General features: G+C 35.1%; 1 protein-coding gene across 1 annotated transcript in view; it reads left to right on the top strand.

Annotated features, from left to right (window-relative positions):
- CEP350 (centrosomal protein 350) overlaps positions 1-18320 on the top strand; it is a 133299-nt gene that overhangs the window by 70974 nt on the left and 44005 nt on the right. Inside the window, exons 22-26 of the mRNA XM_050793928.1 lie at positions 674-870; positions 1455-1639; positions 2124-2211; positions 9614-9760; positions 12508-12665. Of these exons, the coding sequence (XP_050649885.1) occupies positions 674-870; positions 1455-1639; positions 2124-2211; positions 9614-9760; positions 12508-12665 (775 nt within the window). The remainder of the gene's footprint in view (positions 1-673; positions 871-1454; positions 1640-2123; positions 2212-9613; positions 9761-12507; positions 12666-18320) is intronic.

The raw sequence follows: 18320 nt of genomic DNA, 5'->3' as shown, positions 1-18320 counted from the left end.
GGCATCCCAAAATGCTGGGATTGCAGGTGTGAGCCACTGTGCCTGGCCCCTAGATTGTGGTTTCTAAGTATCATTCCTTAATAAAATAAATAAGAGCTTTTTGGAGAAATGGCTGATTCTAGGGCTGTAGGGAAAATACAATGAGCCTGGAGTATCTTGTAGTACCAGAAAGTGAAGAAGTATTCAATTAAAAAAAAAAAAAAAACCGTGTCAAAGGCACACAGGAAGCAGCCTGAAAGATCTGTCATATTCTAATTAAACTTGGAATTAATGAGTTTTTTAAAAAGATATTTTTACTTGCATTTCTTTGATTGATAGTAATGTTAAACAGTTTTTCACTTTTACTATTTATATTTGCTTTGTAAAGCATCTGATCTGACCTTTTTTCATTTTTCTATAGGTGTATTAGTGGTTTTCTAATTGATTTGTAAGAGCTCTCTAAATTTTTTGCAACATTAATCTTTATATTTCTTAACCTAATATTTCTAGGTATTTTTAGAGGTTTTTTCCTTGCTTGTAAGGCAAATGAATTTTAATGTTTCATGTCTATTTTTTAGTGATCAGTTTTATGAATTTATGTTGGATTGTCCCATAAAGAGGCAAAGGGCTACTAATTGAATACCTACTGAGAACAGTTATAATGATAAAATCTACTTTCTCCATATTCTTTTAGACTCAACATCTATTGCAACAGAATATTCTCTGAAATTTGATGAATCCATGACAGAAGATGAAATAGAAGAACAATCATTTCGATCATTACTACCTTCAGAGAGTCACCGCAGATTTAATATGGAAAAGAGAAGAGGTCATCATGATGACTCTGATGAAGAAGCTTCTCCAGAAAAAACTACGCTGTCTACTGCCAAGGTGTGTTTCACTTTATGTGTGGAGGTAAATGGTTGTGGATATGTTCTCTCAAAGATATGAGAAAACATTTTGTACTTGTCTCATTTGTCAGCTACTAGAATGATTTTTCTAAGATATCAATTTTATTTTATAGTTTTCCTATGAAATCTGGCTTTACTTTCCTTACAAAGTACAATACAAACTTATTTTTTGGAATGATATATGAGGCCTTTGAGGATCTGAGCCAATATTATCTCTCTAGCTTTTGTACTTGCTTCACTCTTCTAATGCTGTATTCCATTTAGAAATTTACATTCGTTCTTACCAAATTGTATGTTTTTTGGTTAGCAGAAACAAATTCTTATCCCACTTTGGATCCTTGGGACAGTAATTGGCTTGCAGTAGTTTATTAAAATTTTATTGGCTGAGTTAATTAGCAGATGAATGTTAATCTGCCTCATGTGCCTTTTTAAAGAATATTCTCTTACATTGTTGATGGCCTTGTTAAATACATAGTTTGTTTTTGTAAATGCATACCACTTTTAGTGGAGTGAAGTACCAAAAGGTTAGATGATGATAAACAAGAAAGAAACCATCTACTTTAGGAACTGAACATGCCATTCTCAGGAGGACAAGATAGCTTTTCTAAATTTACTATGGAGATGGTTCGACAGTATATGAAAGAAGAAGAAATGAGGGCAGCTCACCAGTCTTCACTCCTGCGTCTCCGCGAAAAGGCCTTGAAGGAGAAGACTAAGGCTGAGTTGGCCTGGTTAGAGCATCAAAAAAAGTAAGTTCTTTCAGTGAGTACAGTTTTCACTAATTTCTTCATTCTTAAAACAGAATGCTTTATATTTTAAGATGTTTTTGTTTCCTCATTTGATTTGATTTGAGCAACCCAATTTCTCAAGCTAGAAGTATGGCGGTCATATTTGATTTGTATTTCTTTCAAGACCTCCTCCTACTCACATAACATTTTCTTTGCATTCCTCTTTTACCACTTAACTGACTGTAATCTTATGTTGTCATATGATACAATATTGTAAATTTCCCAAAGTCCTTCTGTCTTCAGAGGACACATTCTAGGGCTTGCATATACCTCAGTAAAATACTTATTCGGATATGAATGGTTACAGCTACATGTAGCAACTGCTTTTCACATTTGAAAATGTTAAATTGGTTTGTAGACTTTTTAGTAGTCAAGAATTCTTGACATTATTCAGGTAAGAGAAATTTAATCAAATCTTTGTCTGAATGAAAAATATTATTTGCAGACATCTACGAGACAAAGGAGAGGATGATAAAATGCCCCCACTCCGGAAGAAACAGCGTGGTTTGCTTTTAAGGTTGCAGCAAGAAAAGGTATGTTAGGGAAGACACCCCTTTAGGATAGCTTATAAGGCAAGTTAGGTTATGGAATCTATTATTTTGCCTGATTTCTTTTCCTTATTATTGCCTTAAATGAGATTTAGTTGATACTTCCACTGTTTATGTTCATACTACTATACTTATAGGGGTTGCATGATAATCTACTGTATTTCTCCTAAATTAGGATTGTGTGTCACTGCTAAATTAATAAAATACACAGGCAAACTTTCTACCTTCATGTAGTAAGTAAAAGAAAAATACTCTTTTGAAATACATATTTTAAAAATTAAGATATGTGTAAAAGAATCTATTTGGATTAAATTTTAAATTATTGTTTCCTAGACTTTCATGACATATTAATTACATATTGATAAATATTTTGGCTTAATGGACTTAGAAAGACCTTAGTTTTGAATTCTGGAGAGGCAGCATGGTAGTGTAGTGGTAAAGAATTCAGGCTCTGGAGTTAGATTTCCTAGGCTAAAATCCCAGCTTTACCAGTTGCTGGTTTCATAACCTGGAACAAGTTACTTAACTTCTCTGTGTCTCAGTTTCCTCATCTGTAAACTGAAGATAATAATAGTAACATACTTTATAGGGTTGTTTTGAGGAATAAGTGAGTTAATACATAAAATAAACTTAGAGCAGACTGTGGCACAATGGTAAGTGCTCAATAAATGTTAGTTGCTATTATTTGAATTCCAGTGTTGTCCCTTGCAACTGTGTAATCACGGTCAAAGTTTAAGTAACTCTCTGAGACTTAATTTCCTCATCTGTAGGAGTGGGATTATACTTCATATGGTGGTTGTGAGGATTAAATGAGGTAACATATGTAAAATGTGTTTCACTGTGCCTGGTAAGTATTCAATAGATTCTAGTTATTTTTTTCCATATTAACCTGTTGCCAGGTGCTAGCTACTATGTTAAATGATTTAGGAACCTAATTATCTGAATTATATATTGGCTTATTACTTAGTTATATGTTTATCCCAGGAAACATTACAGATGATATGAATTTGAATAAATTCTGAATTCTATTAAAAAAAAAAAGTTGTGTATTTTTAATCCAAAAAATTGATTTTAAAATAAATTAAAATTTTTTCTTAGTTAAAATAAGTAAATAACTTTCTATAATGTTACAGTAGCTTTCTGTTATAAAATAAAATGAAAACAAGATTTATAAATTTATCCCTCATTCTGTGGGGTTTCTTTTCACTTTCTTGATAGTATCCTTTGAAGTATAAGATTTTTCATTTTAATACATCTGGTATTTTATTGCATGCCTGCTAATAACACATTTTTTGTTTTGATTAGTTTGAAAATGTGTTTGTTTCACCTTTATGTTTGAAGAATATTTTTAATAGGCATAAAATTATTTTCTTTCAGCACTTTTAAAGATGTTTTTCCATTATTTACTGCTTTTATTGTTTATGTGGAGAGGTCAGTTATCTTAATCTTGTTCTTTTGAAGGTTCCTTTTAAGATTATTTAAAAATTATCCAATTTTTCAGTAGTTTTACTATGATGCATGTAGGCGTGGTTTCCTTTGTATTCATCCTATTTCAGATTTGATGAGCTTCTTGTATTGGTTGTTTTATTTAATCAGTTTTTCAGAAACTGTCTCTTCATGTATTGCTTCTGCTCCCGCCTCCCTTTTTTTTTTTTTTTTTTTTTGTGAGACAGGGACCCACTCAGTTACCCAGGCTGGAGTACAGTGGCACGATCTCAGCTCACTGCAACCTCTGCCTCCAGGGCTCAAGCAGTCCACTCACCCAAGCCTCCCCTGTAGCTGGGACCACAGGTGTGCGCCACCAGTGCCAGGTGATTTTTTGTAGAGATGGGGTTTCACCATGTTGCCCAGGCTGGTCTTGAACTCCTGGACTCAAGTGATCCCCAAACTTGGCCTCCCAGAGTACTGGGATTACAGGTGTGAGCTACTGTGCCTGGCCACTTCTGCCTCATTCTTTTTCTCTTTTACTTCAGGGACTTCAATTAGACATAGGTTAGACCTTTTGACCATTTGCCACATCCCTTTCCTCTGTCTTGTTTGTATTTTATTCCTTAAAACAAACAAATTAAAAACTAAAAACACTGTGCTTCAGTTTGGAAAGTTTTTATTGACCTGTCTTTGAGTTCATTAGTATGTCTTCTACTTTGCCCAATGTACTGCTAAGTCTCTCCAGTGAGTTCTTAATTTGATCTGTTTTAGTGTTTTAGTTCTATAATACCCAATTTTATTCTTTTTAAAATAGATTTTAAGTCTGTTAAAATTTTCTACCCTTTAATCTACTTGGTTTTTGTTTTTGTTTTGGTTTTTGTTTTTGTTTTTGAGATGGAGTTTCACTCTTCCTGCCCAGGCTAGAGTGCAATGGTGCGATCTTGGCTCACTGCAAACCCTGCCTCAGCCTCCTGAGTAGCTGGGATTACAGGCGTGTGCCACCACACCCAGCTAATTTTTTTGTATTTTTAGTAGAGATGGGGTTTCACCATGTTGGCCAGGCTGGTCTCAAACCCCTGATCTCAGGTGATCCACCCGCCTTGGCTTCCCAAAGTGCCGGGATTACAGGCATGAGCCACTGTGCCCGGCCTACTTTTCTATCTTTTTCTACATATTATCCGTAGTTATTTTAATTTTCTGTACTGTTATTTCTTCCCTGTCTGCTTATATGTAGCCATCTGTGCCTCTATTATTTACTATTGTCTGTTTTCTTTCTTTTTTTTTTTTAACTATCGTATGGCTCCTTTACTTTGCATGCCTAGTAATTTTTTTGTTGAGTACTAGACAGCAGTATATAAATAACTGCAAAGGCTCCAGCTGATGGTCTCTTCCCCCAGAGAGGATTTATCCTTTCTTTTGCTATTTTATTAGAGTTTTCTTTTGCTATTTTATTAGAGTTATCAACTGTTCATCTTAATTCATTCAAAGATTGTGCTGGGTTAGGGTTGGGTTGTAGAGTTGGTAAGCCTCAGTCTACGTCTGGTTTGCATTGTCCCTGGGTTGGGGCTCTCCAGGGCTTCACTGGAAACCCAGATACAATTTTTTACTCAGCACAAGAGACTGGAGATTTCTGCTGTGCTTTCAAGGCTTTTCTGGGTTAACTCCTTAGCCCTCTATGTGCTCCTTCAGAACTTGACAACTGCTTTGAGGAGAATGTGAGTTTAAGATCTCCTGAGTCTCCAGTTTTGTCACTGCGGCTCTGTATAGCTGGTTAGAGTGTTGACTGGTGTAACCACTTTGAGTTGAGAGCAATTGCCACTACCTGGTTCAGTTGAGGACATATATGATATATGACTCAGCAGTTCTGTCTTGGTATATATCCTAAAAAAGCTTTCACATATGTGCAGAGGAAAATGGAAACAACTTAATTTCTTCAATAAAAGAATAAATGAAATAAAACATATTCTTACAAGAAAGTATAGTACTACAGGAAACTGAATGTATTAGATATCAACACTGTCTATAGAGATATCTGAAATGATAGTAATTTTCTATATCTGTGTTGTCCAATACTGTAGCTACTAGCCACATGTAGCTAGAAGCTGTCATACTGGAGAGTGTAGCAGTAGATCTTCCTTTACCAAAAACCATAATGTTCTTTTTTATAGAAAAGCAAGATGCAAAGAATATATACAGTATTATACCAGTCATGTAAATTTTTTTAATGTAACCAATTAGTAGTATTTGTTCTGTGGAACCACTCATGCATCAAAAGCAAAAAACCACATATAGGAATGATACACTTCTGGGGAAGAGAGGAAGGAGGAAGAGATTGGCATGGAGTTTGGTTTCATCTATGTTTATCTATTTATAGATAACATATTTGAAACAAATGTGCAAACTGTTAAATATGTTTAATGCCAGTGGTAGGGATATGAGTGACTACTTTTTCTTTTTGTAATACTTAAGAATTTTTAAAGTAAATATGCAAAATATACTCTTTGATCCAATTGGTTACCCCTGAAAAGTTGCCTTATAAGGTTGAAAGAACCAAAGTGTAAGAATATATGTGCTAAGATATCTATTGCAACTGTAGCAGAAAGAATTCTTTTGACTGATAGCGAAATGGCTGGCTCTAAGCAATTTGGTACAACCGTATCCAAAAAAGAGAGACCGTATTTTCCTATGTCTTACCAGTTTTACCCTCCCTGAAGTGATATTCATAACACATAAAAATAACCATTTTAATAAAGTGAATAATTCACTTATACCATTCACCATTTTAAAGTAAGCAATTCATTTGTACAACTTTATGTGTTCTTACAAGAGGAGCAAACCTTGTTTCCCAAGTATTCCTTAGAAATTGTCTTTTTTTTCTTCTAGGCTTGAATTGGGTGAATTTATACATTATTTGGTTCAGAAACTCAGGCCTAAGTTAGTGGAAGTTTCAAAATGTACTTTGTGAAACTCTGGCCTCTAAGACCCTTTCACAGGTCTGGAAGATCAAAACTATTTTCATGATACTCTGATATGAATTTACCCTTTTCACTGTGTTGACATTTGCACTAAATAGGAGAAAACAATGCTGAGTAAAACTGCTGGTGCTTTAGCACAAGTCAGTGGCACCAAACCGTATTGGTAATTGTCTTATTCTTCATGCCACTTACTTGCAGTTAAAGAAAGCAAGTTTCATTTAGAATGTCCTGATTGAGTAGTAAGAATTATTAATCTTATTGTCTTAAACTCTTGAGTACATGTCTTTTTTGTATTCTGTGTGACAGAAACGGGAAATCCATAATCAGACACCTTTGCTCGATACCAGAATATAGTGATTAATTCAAGGAGAAGTATTTGTGCGCTTGTTTGAATTGTGAGCTTTTTTAAAAATTTTTTTTCATGGAATAGCATTTTTACTTGAAAGAATGATTCAAGGCAAACTGTGCTAATTCAGATTTGGTTATCTGACAAATGTTTTTCTCAAAAACGAAGCAAGTATCCCTGTCACTTCAGAAAAATAACTGACAGCATATATTGCCAATGATAAAATTCAAGCTTTCACACACAAGTCAGGATTCTGAAAAATTTCCATTGCCCACCCAAAATAATTTTTCTTTTGAGATTAATGGTGATATTCATGAGTATAACTGTTTGATATTGCATAATGAAGTGTGTCAACATTTAGAAAATCCGCATAACTTAGTGAACCAACATTTTCCCAGTGATCAATGCACAATGTTAAAAAAAATCAAGCTAGACAATAAAGAGATATGCAAAACGCTAAAATATCATTCTTTTCACTAAATTATTTTTTGTTTTGGAAAATATAGTTACTTTCTTTAAAATGTATACAACCATTGTATACTCATTAGGGAATGAGAATAAAGAGCAAATAATATATTTGCTCATAATGTATTTAGTATTATAAAAAATGGTTTGATGCTCAGAGTCCCCTGACAGGGTCTCAAGACTTCCAGGGACTCCATAGAGCACACTCTGAGAACTACTACTCCAGAAAAATTTATAAATGTGCCCAAGAAGACAAAATATATAAGGCTGTTTACTTACAGCATTGTTTGTACAATAGTAAAAAATAAACAACAACCTTAAAATCTCACCATATGGGGTGGGCACAGTGGCTCACACCTATAATCTCAGTACTTTGGGAGGCCAAAGCAGACGCATCACTTGAGGCCAGGAGTTTGAGACCACCCTGGGCAACATAGCAAGACCCTGTGTCTACAAAAAAATAAAATAAAAATTAGCTATGCATGGTGGCACGTGCTTGTAGTCCTAGCTACTTGGGAGGCTAAGGTGGGAAGATCACTTGAGCCCACAAGTTTGAGGCTGCATTGAGTTGTGATTGAGCCACTGTACTCCAGCCTGGACAACAGAGCAAGACCTTGTCTCTAAAAAATTTTAAAAATAAAAATAATCCCACCATATGGGTAATAGATAAATATATGGTTCTCCACTCTAATTTTATGCAGCATTAAAAGGCATAAATTAGCATGGCGAAATATCGAAAGTGATATCTAGTAAAGCAAGATTTAAAACATATACATATGATATTTATAAAATATTTTTAAGCATACAAACCAAATAGTGTATCTTTTTGTTTACAGATAAGCACAAATATTTTTAGAATAATTTAAAAAGAATGTGCTGGAAGGATAGATACCAAAGCCATGATAGTTGTTACCTCTGAGGAGCTGGGGCACAAGATTGCAGACTAGTTTTATCCGTAATGTTTTATTTCTTTACAGGATTAAAGACTTGGAGAAAATATAACTGAATATTAACAATTGTTAATTTGATGTTTTGGAAGTGTAGATGTTTACAAAGCACTTTTTTGCATTTTAAGGTAGTTTCAAAAAATCTCAGTGATTAAAATAATTATAACTACAAATTTTAATGTCTTTATTATGCTTTATTAATAAGAAAACATTGATTGATTGATTGATTGATTGAGACAGGGTCTCACTCTGTTTCCCGGGCTGGAGTGCAGTGGCATGATTTTGGCTCACTGCAACCTTGACCTCCTGGGCTCAGGTTGATCCTCCCACCTCAGCCTCCCAAGTAGCTGGGAACACAGGTGAGTGCCACCATGCCTGGCTAATTTTTGTATCTTTTGTAAAGGCGGGGTTTCACCGTGTTGCCCAGGCTAGTCAACTCCTGGGCTCAAGTGATCTGCCTGCCTTGGCCTCCCAAAGTGCTAGGATTACAGATGTGAGCCAACATATCTAACCAAAAAAACAGATTTAAAACAAATTTATTTTTAAAAAAGGATTATCTGTTAAATTTTGACAATTATTAGCAGTGAAATGTGTTATCTTCTGCCCACTTAGCAATTGAAAACTTAGTATTCTGTGTGGAGAGAGATTGATGCAATGTAGTCTTAAATGTTTCTGGTAGCATTGTAGGCGGGGGCAGTCCTTTTTTGAAAGCAATTTTAAAAACTGTTTTTAAGAACCATAAAATGATTCATTGTCTTTGACGTGTTTATTTTACTTTTAGAAATCTCTCCTAGAGAACTAGTCTGTGGTATGGTCATTAAAGCATTATTTGGGATAGTAAAACATTATAGGGGCCTAAAAGTTTAGCAATAGAATAATAGTTACATTAATTAGTTTACTTGATAAGCAGCTATTAAACTAGTAAGTGTAAACGTTAAGTAGCATTATGGAAAAATGTGAAATGTATGTTTTAAAATGGGATATGAATTATCAGTCTAATTATAATTTAAATAAAATTAAGGGATCATATGAAATTATTTTAGAATGGTGGGATTGTATGTGATTTATTTCCTCCCTCATTATTTTTTAAACTTTTCAGTATTACTACTTTTGTTATAAAATACTGTATGTATTTGTTTTTAATATATGTGATGATTTTTTTTTTAATATTACTTTGGCCTTGTCTTTCCCAATCTTGATCCCTGTCTTAACTCTTTAAACCTTAGGCAGAAATAAAACGTCTTCAAGAAGCCAATAAGGCAGCTCGGAAGGAAAGACAGCTGATTCTTAAACAGCAGGAGGAGATAGAAAGGATCCGACAGACCACCATAAAACTACAGGAGAAGTTGAAGTCTGCAGGGGAGAGTAAATTGGTAAACTACATGAAGTTATTATTTGTTTCCTGTCTTAGGTTGATTGCCGGTATCTCACCCTGTCTCATGTTCTAAGATGATAGTCATTCAAACAGTATGATACAATAATGAACTAGGATAAAGTTCTATGGATGGGCCAGTCTTAGTCCATTTTCTGTTGCTATAACTGAATACCTAAGACTGGGTAATTTATAAAGGAGCAAAATTTTTTCTTACAGTTCTGGAAGGTGAGAAGTTCAAGGTCAAGGTGCCACATCTGATGAGGGCCTTCTTGCTGGTAGGGACTCTCCACAGAGTCCCAAGGGGTGATGCAGGGCATCACATGACATGGGGGCTGAGCGTGCTAACTCAATCCTCTCTTTCTTATTAAGCCACTAAAGTCCAACCCTTATGACATCGTCTATTTCTAATTACCTTTCAAAAGTTCTACCTCTCAAATACCATAGTCTGATTTCCCACTGTCTTAATGTTACAATGAAAATTAAGATTCAACATGAGTTACAGAGGGGACAAACATTCAAACTGTAGCAATGCCCTAATGTATAGTGAGAGTTTTATTTTTTTCCTATGGAATATTCAAATTTTGAAAGGGCCACATAGTTCTTATACAATATTAGTTTAATTTAGTATATATTTCACTTACAAACTAAATTGGAACAGAGGGCTTTGCTCTTATTTATCAATCCAAATATATTCTTCAGAATTAATGGGGGACACTGTTTTACTATTTACATGATACTCATCTTAGCTATCCAACTTTAATACAATGATACATGATTCAAAGGAGATATTAGACAAAAACAAAATTTGAAACTTTTTTTTTTTTTGTCGAGGGAGGACACGGTTTCACTCCATCACCTGGACTGGAATAAAATGGTGCAATCACAGCTCACAGCAGGCTTGACCTCCCAGGGGTCAAGTAATCCTCTCACCTCAGCCTTTCCAGTAGCTGGGACTATAGGCATGCACCTCCACCCCCAGCGAACTTTTTGTAGAGATGGGGTTTCGCCATGTTGTTCAGGCTGGTCTCCAACTCCAGGGCTCAAGCAATCCATCTGCCTTAGCCTCCTAGAGTGTTGGGATTACAGGTGTGAGCCACCATGTTCAGTGGACCTATTCTAAGGTACTATAAAATGTCAGTGTAGGGCTGGGTGCTGTGACTCACGCCTGTAATCGCAACAGTTTGGGAGGCCTAGGTGGGCAGATCGCTTGAGCTTAGGAGTTTGAGATCAGCCTGGGCAACAGGGCAAAACACCCAGCTCTACAAAAAATACAAAAATTAGCTGGGCATGGTGGCATACACCTATAGTCCCAGCTACTTGCAAGACTGAGGTGGGAGGATTGCTTCAGCCTAGCAGGCCGAGGCTGCAGTAAGCTGTGATCACACCACTGCACTCCAACCTAAGTGATAAAGCAAGACCCTGTCTCAAAAAAAAAAAAAAAAAAAAAAAAAAAAGTCATTATAGTGTGAGAAAACTCAAACTGTATAGCAGTATAATTTTTAAAATTCCTAATATGCTCTGCTTTGATTTTTAAAGTAAACTTTAAATTTTGAAAAAATCTGAAACTTACAGAAAAATGTCAAACAGTACAAAAAATTCTGTTATCCTGAGTTATCTGAGAGTAAGTTGCCAACAAATTAACAGTGATACATTACTACCGCTTAATCTGCAGACTACCTGAAAGTGGTTGCCCTTCTCATTCCACCTGGGCTCTGACTCCCCAAATTGGGCTATTCCCATCTCCTCATACCTTCTCTTCCTTATCTCTTTGGACTCTGGCTATTGTGCTAGGAAGTTCTCTGTGGTAAGGCCATCCTCACTGTGTTTGGGCTTGCAATTGTGTGTGGGGTCACTTCCATGTGACATTCTTGTTGGCCTTCTTGGGCTCTGATTCTCCTTACCAGCCACCCTCCTGCATTAAATGCCCTCTTCATCCTGCTCAGGTTCTGAGACCCCACTCTTGCCCTCCTGTGTCCCTCAACCCCTACAGAGATGCCTGCCTTGCTCTGTCCCATCCAGTGACTTTAAGACTGAACTGTTCAGGAGGAAGAAAGGGAAGCTCAAGGGCTCTACTTTTTTTTTTTTTTTTTAAACAAAATAAAAACAGTCATGACTGTCCCTACCCATCTTCCTGAAAAGTTAGGAGAATAAATGACTGTGGGGAAGGCATACTAAGCAATTAAAGTTTTACTTTTTGCTCATCAGAAATAATATATTGATTAATAGTTTCCAGATGTTTTCTTTACAAACTTTTTTGATTTTTGAAAACCTAGTTTTGCATAAGGAATATTCAAAGGAAAAAACCCTTGCCCTCGTATGATTAAAATAAATGTTACATCTTCCAGTCATTCTTTGTGTCTGTACATGTGTGTTTTATATAGTTATAGATCTAACTTTTTTATTCCTTTTGAGTGGTTCAACTTTGAAATCTCAGAGAGGACGTGTAGATACTAGATTACTAATAGCAGAAGCTTTTTTGGATTTCTTACATTTCTTTAAAATTATTACATGTTGTGATATTCTCTTTTTCTCTCTATATATAAATGATGGTAAAAATATACATAATATGAAATGTACTAGTTTAACCATTTTTAAGTGTGTGATATATTTTGTCCTTTATTATCTTATTTTCAACTCTTTTATAAACATTGTATTGTGGATAAACTTAATTTTGAATTGACAGTATTATGATGACTTCAAGGTCCTATTAAAGTCCAATACAATTTTGCCTCTTTTTGTTTGCAGGACTCTCATAGTGATGAAGATACAAAGGATAATAAGGCAACCAGTCCTGGTCCAACTGACTTGGAGACCCGCAGTCCTTCTCCCATTTCAATCTCCAGCAGTGAAACTAGCAGCATTATGCAGAAACTGAAGAAAATGAGAAGCCGCATGGATGAAAAGTAATTTGTTTTGTATAAATATCTCTTGTTTAGTTACATTGAAAGTAGTACAACAAATAACATTTGTAATATACTTCATTAGATTGAGATAAATATTTTATGGATTCAGTAGCATTTTAGCAGAATTGTTAGAAGCCAATTAACTGTAGATCTTATTTATAAAACAATTTTAATACGAACAGGTTTCTTATTTTAAAAAACCAAAAAACAAGGCTAGGAGTGGTGACTCACACCTATAATCCCAGCACTTTGAGAAACTGAGGCAGGAGGATCATCTGAGCCCAGGAGTTCAAGACCAACCTGGGCAACATAGTGAGACCCCCGTCTCTACAAAAAAATAAAATTAGCTGGGCATGGTGCCATGTGCCTGTAGTCTCAGCTATGTGGGAGGCTGAGGTGGGAGGATCCTTTGAGCCTAGGAGGTCAAGGCTGCAGTGAGCTATGATTGTGCCACTGCACTCCAGCCAGGGTGACAGAGCTAGACCCTGTCTCCAAAAAAAAAAAAAAAAAAAAAAAAAAAAAAAAGTATCTGCACGTGTACCCATAACAAAGTTTTCCCCTTTCTTTTACTAAAAGAAAAGCATGTCTAATAATTTGGGGAAGCAACTAATGGTATATCCTGACATTTCATCCTGTGGCTCTCTGGCACCTCTCAGGCTTATTCAAATAGATGAAATTTTAACCTGGTGAATAGGTATGAGTTCCTTAGCTAAAAGCAGAAAGGCTGAAAATTTCCAGGAATGTTGATTTGGCAGTCTAACCTTCTTCTAAAATAGTTCTGAGAATTAATGTGTAAAGACTCTGAAAGAAAGCTACTCCAACTTAGATATAGCTCAGGTGTACATCAGTGTTGACCATATAAAATGACATTTATGTGAGACTTTTACTCTTTGGGGTATATATTTAATTAAATACGGTTATAAATTAACTGCTTGTGGACTCTATTCTTGCCTCTGTAACCTCCACCCCATATCTAGCTTCCTCGAAACCCATTAAATATGAAAGAGACTCATTAGAAATTTTTGTTGACCACCCATTTTAAGTTCGCAATTTGAACTACTACAGATTGAATTTAAGTTTTAATTTGATAACCTTTGGCAGTATACCACACATCACCAAATTTAATGATGCTCTATTTATATGTTAAATCAATCTATGATTTAGTTTGTTTTGCAACAGTCAAGCAGTTGTAAGTGAAATCCTTACTTTCTGTAGGTGCAGTTCTATATTGGCACTTCATTGCAAGAAAGGCATTTCATAACTTAAAAACACTTAAATTGATTATGAAAATGTCTTAAATACAGCTTTAAAAAATTAAAAATATAAGAGGTGAAACCAAGTATTGACAAATATATGAATGAATGTTCCTTTTGGATGATTTCCATGGGATAGACTGATAAAGGCTTCTTCAAGTAGGAATTTATTAAAATTTAGATTAAACATGTTTTCTTCCTTTCCTGATAAAAATTTCCAGTAGCCTATATGGGCATACTGTATTGTTCCAGCAATCTTTTGAAATAAAAATTAGAATAATCTCTCCGATTTTTATCACTAATTTGACTTTGTATATCTGCCACAAATGTCTTTGAGTGGTAAATGTTGGGGGAACACAGTGTCAGGGTGATTTCTTCATTGATCCCTTGCTCTTCTATTTCAGTAAAATCTTCATTGCCAGTGTCTACGAATGATATCCTAATTTGACCACCTTTGTAGAAAAAAGCTGTTAATTCTAGTCTGCCCTTGAGATCAGTCAGTTTCTGGGCTGCTTATTTCAGATTTGGTTAAAGCTTTAAAAATCCTAAATAACAAGTTTAAGTTTGGATTTATTGACTTTGTTCCAAATTTTGTTAATTATTTTAATATACTCCAAAATATTAATCACCTAGAGTGTTTGTATTATTCCTCTACCTTTCCTTGACAACTATGGCAATTGATTTTTGAGAGATTTGTCAAGGAGAATAGGCATTGAAGCATTCAGTGACTTTTTGATCTGTTTGAGGCAATGAAATTGTGTTTGTGATAGGAATAAAGACAGTAGTGTCAAAGAAATGTTTGAATGATGGTGCTGAAATCTGAGGATGTGGCCCGGCCTGGTGGCTCACGCCTGTAATCCCAGCACTTTGGGAGGCCGAAGCGGGCAGATCACCTGTGGTCAGGAATTCAAGACCAACCATGGCCAACATGGTAAAACCCCGTCTCTACTAAAAATACAAAATTAGCCAGGTGCGGTGACACATGGCTGTAATCCCAGCTACTCTGGAGGCTGAGGCAGGAGAATCACTTGAACCTGGGAGATGGAGGTTGCAGTGAGCTGAGCTCACGCCCCTGTACTCCAGCCTGGGCAACAAGAACAAAACTTAGTCTCAAAAAAAAGAAATCTGAGGATGAACTAAAGTATTTTCCGAAATTGGTGGTGCATAGAAAAGGAAGAGTATTGTTATGCACTATTTTTTGGTCTCTGAAACAAAGTAATGTGAAAACTAGCTTTTAAATACCATTTATATTATCAGAGCACCATAGTTTCATCTCCTTCAATGATGTTGGAATGTCAGCTCAATAAATACAGAGTCAGTTAATTTCATAGTCATTTGCTACAGTAGACACCTAACGACAAAATCATTTGAACCTCTGCTACTTCGTGACCAGGAACTTATTTGTTCCATAGATTTGCAAAGGTAGTCATTCCTATTTTATTGTTATAAATCACCAAAGAGTAGTCGTCCTTCTCAGTAAATTTAGCTAGTTTTTAGGGGGAACCTTTTCATTTTGTGTCATTGCTTATTGGTAACCTTCTGAACTCTGATTTTATGACAGATATTTTTCTGAAGTGATCATATCATTTTTGGCTATAGTGAAAGATTTCCTTTTTTTTTTTTACTGAGACAGTAATGCCTTTATTGAATATTAAAAGCCATACGTTATATTCCTAACATATGGCTTTTGACCTCTTCGTTGAGTAGACATTTTATAAATGTCATATAATTTCCATTTATCATCATATTAAAAGGAAAAAATAATATTCAAAATGCAAAAGACAATAATGAAAACATGTTTGCAAAAGACATACAGTAGATCTAAGCCATGAACTGAATAACTCTTGGTGTTTTTGGTTATATTGGTAAGTGAAATCTGAGTTTTATTACTGCAAGGGATGTTATTTACAATTTAAGTGGATTGCCTATAAACATGAAACAGATATTCATGGAAAAACATCCCGATTGACTCTTCCTGTTTATAGAACAAACGAAACACTGAAAGAATGGTGTTTTCTTCATCTTTAAGTGTTTCATTACTTAAAATAGGACACTGCATTTTTTCTTTCATTCGTTAACAGTAGCTTCTTCTTCCATATTATTTATTAATTATACACTTACTCTCTCAGCAATTGTTTATTGATTAATGTTTGAGTATGCTAAGTTCTGAGGGGTACCAAGATAAATCAGACTTAAACCCTGGTCTCAAGCTTAGAGTGTAGACGGAAAAAAGAATGAGGGGCAGGTTCATATAGAGAAGTATATCTAGATCAATTGTTAAGGAAGTTCAGAAAAGAGAAATTCTTACTGACAGTGTGATATATGTCAAGGACATTTTCATGGATGAGTGTACTTTTTTTAAGAGTCTCACTATGTTGCCCACAATAGGGTTGAATTCAAACTCCTGGGTATGAGTGATCCTCCCCACTCAGCCTCCTGAGGGAGTTAAATATATTGTTGAATTAGTAAGTACTTTCAAACATCAAAAGAAGGGGCAGAAAGTATATAGCTATTTTTTGGTTTGGTCATTCATTGCAGACCACGGTAGCATAGAAAGATGAAACCTTTAGTCACAACATTTTAAATACTCTTTTTACACTTCCCAGTTGGCTTACAAAACTGTTAAAGGAGAAAAATTAATGTATTTGGTTTTAAATGATTGATCAAAAAGTTAAGCAGATAAATATTTTATGACATTTCTCTGTCCAAATGTCTCTGTCCAAATTTATTGTCTGATCAATGTCGAAATCTTCACCATTAATATGAATTTTAAAAATGAAGGATTTTCAAGAGAAGGCTTTTGATATTCCATTAAAGGAGATATTTTAATTAGATTGTTTTAAATAATAATGTTAAATAGCATTGCCTTAAATTGAATAGAATTTTCTTAGATAACATTCTAGTCTACGTATAGTAGCTGAATAAATCCTGATAGTCTGATACTTTGTTTTTATTCTCTGCGGGAATTCCTAGGTCAGGAGTAATGTGCTGTATTCTTTTGTTTACTTAGGTGTATGTAAATTATTAGATAATTTTAAGTAATAGAATAGATTTTGCTATAGAAAATCAGACCTGGAGGCCGAGACGGGCAGATCACGAGGTCAGGAGATTGAGACCATCCTGGCCAACACGGTGAAACCCCGTCTCTACTAAAAATACAAAAAATTAGCCGGGCGTGGTGGCGGCGCCTGTAGTCCCAGTTACTCAGGAGGCTGAGGCAGGAGAATGGCGTGAACCCGGGAGGTGGAGCTTGCAGTGAGCTGGGATCTGGCCACTGCACTCCAGCCTGGGCGACAGAGCCAGACTCCGTCTCAAAAAAAAAAAAAAAAAAAAGAAAAGAAAATCAGACCTAAGCTACATTTTCTTTTTGGTCAAAACTGTCTGTATCCTCATTTGTCCTCCTGTTTTGTTTTTTTTTTTTAATTATTAAAGATGCTAAAATACTCAAAATAGTCCGTTTTAAAATGTAAAGCACTAATGTTCCATTTTTAATTATAACAGTAATAGAATTAAAAACCCAGAAGGAATAAAATGATTTAAGGTATTGTTTTTTTGTGAGTTTTGTTTTGGGAAGAGTAAAAAGTAATATTTTAGTTTAGCTAGGTAGTCTCAGTAGTTTGGAGATACATAGCATTGCATAAGGATTCATTAATAAAGCAGCAGTAATTTTCTTCAAGATCAGTACAAATACAGCAGTGATTCTTAACTTTTTGGGGATCTTGAGTTCACTTGTAAATCAGACGAATGCTTTGGAACCTTGCCTCAGAAAAATGCATATACACACATGTATACAATCTTACATGCAATTCCAGGGTGTCCATGGACTCCTTGGTATTCCAGTGGAGTAACTAATGATAATGGAAGCACAGTAACATACTAAACAAATACAGAACTGTAAATGTTTCTTCTGTGAAGGTATTAAGATTTTGTTTGTTTTTGATATCTTTTATAATGAAAGGATTTTTAGACATAGGAGTTCTATTTAAAATTTAGATTATAATTTTATTCAAATTATAGAATGATTTTATAATCTGTTAGAATGCGGCCACAATTATATCAGCTCAGTGGGCAACAAAAGTTCTCACCTACATCACATGGTCTAGCAGTCACATGGTCTGACAGTCTTTTGAGGTACAAAATAAGTGGAAATAGTCCAACGGAGAGTCATAAAATGTTAAAATTAGAAGGGCTCTTAGGGAAGCCATAAAACATAGTCCCTTTGTTTTACATGAAGAAATTGAGGCCCACAGAGTTTATGTAACTTTCCCCAGGTCACACACACACAGCAGAATGGCAGAGCTGAAACTAGAACCTTGTTTTCCAGAGTTCAGCTAGCTAAAGTCAAAGTTAAGTTAGCATATCTGCTTTCAACCTCATAGATTTTTTTAAAACCTAAATTGAT

This window comes from Macaca thibetana, chromosome 1 (genome assembly GCF_024542745.1).
Source record: "Macaca thibetana thibetana isolate TM-01 chromosome 1, ASM2454274v1, whole genome shotgun sequence".
NCBI lineage: Eukaryota > Metazoa > Chordata > Mammalia > Primates > Cercopithecidae > Macaca > Macaca thibetana.
The sequence above is the reverse complement of the archived record's forward strand: the minus strand, read 5'-3'. Positions and strand labels throughout refer to the sequence as shown.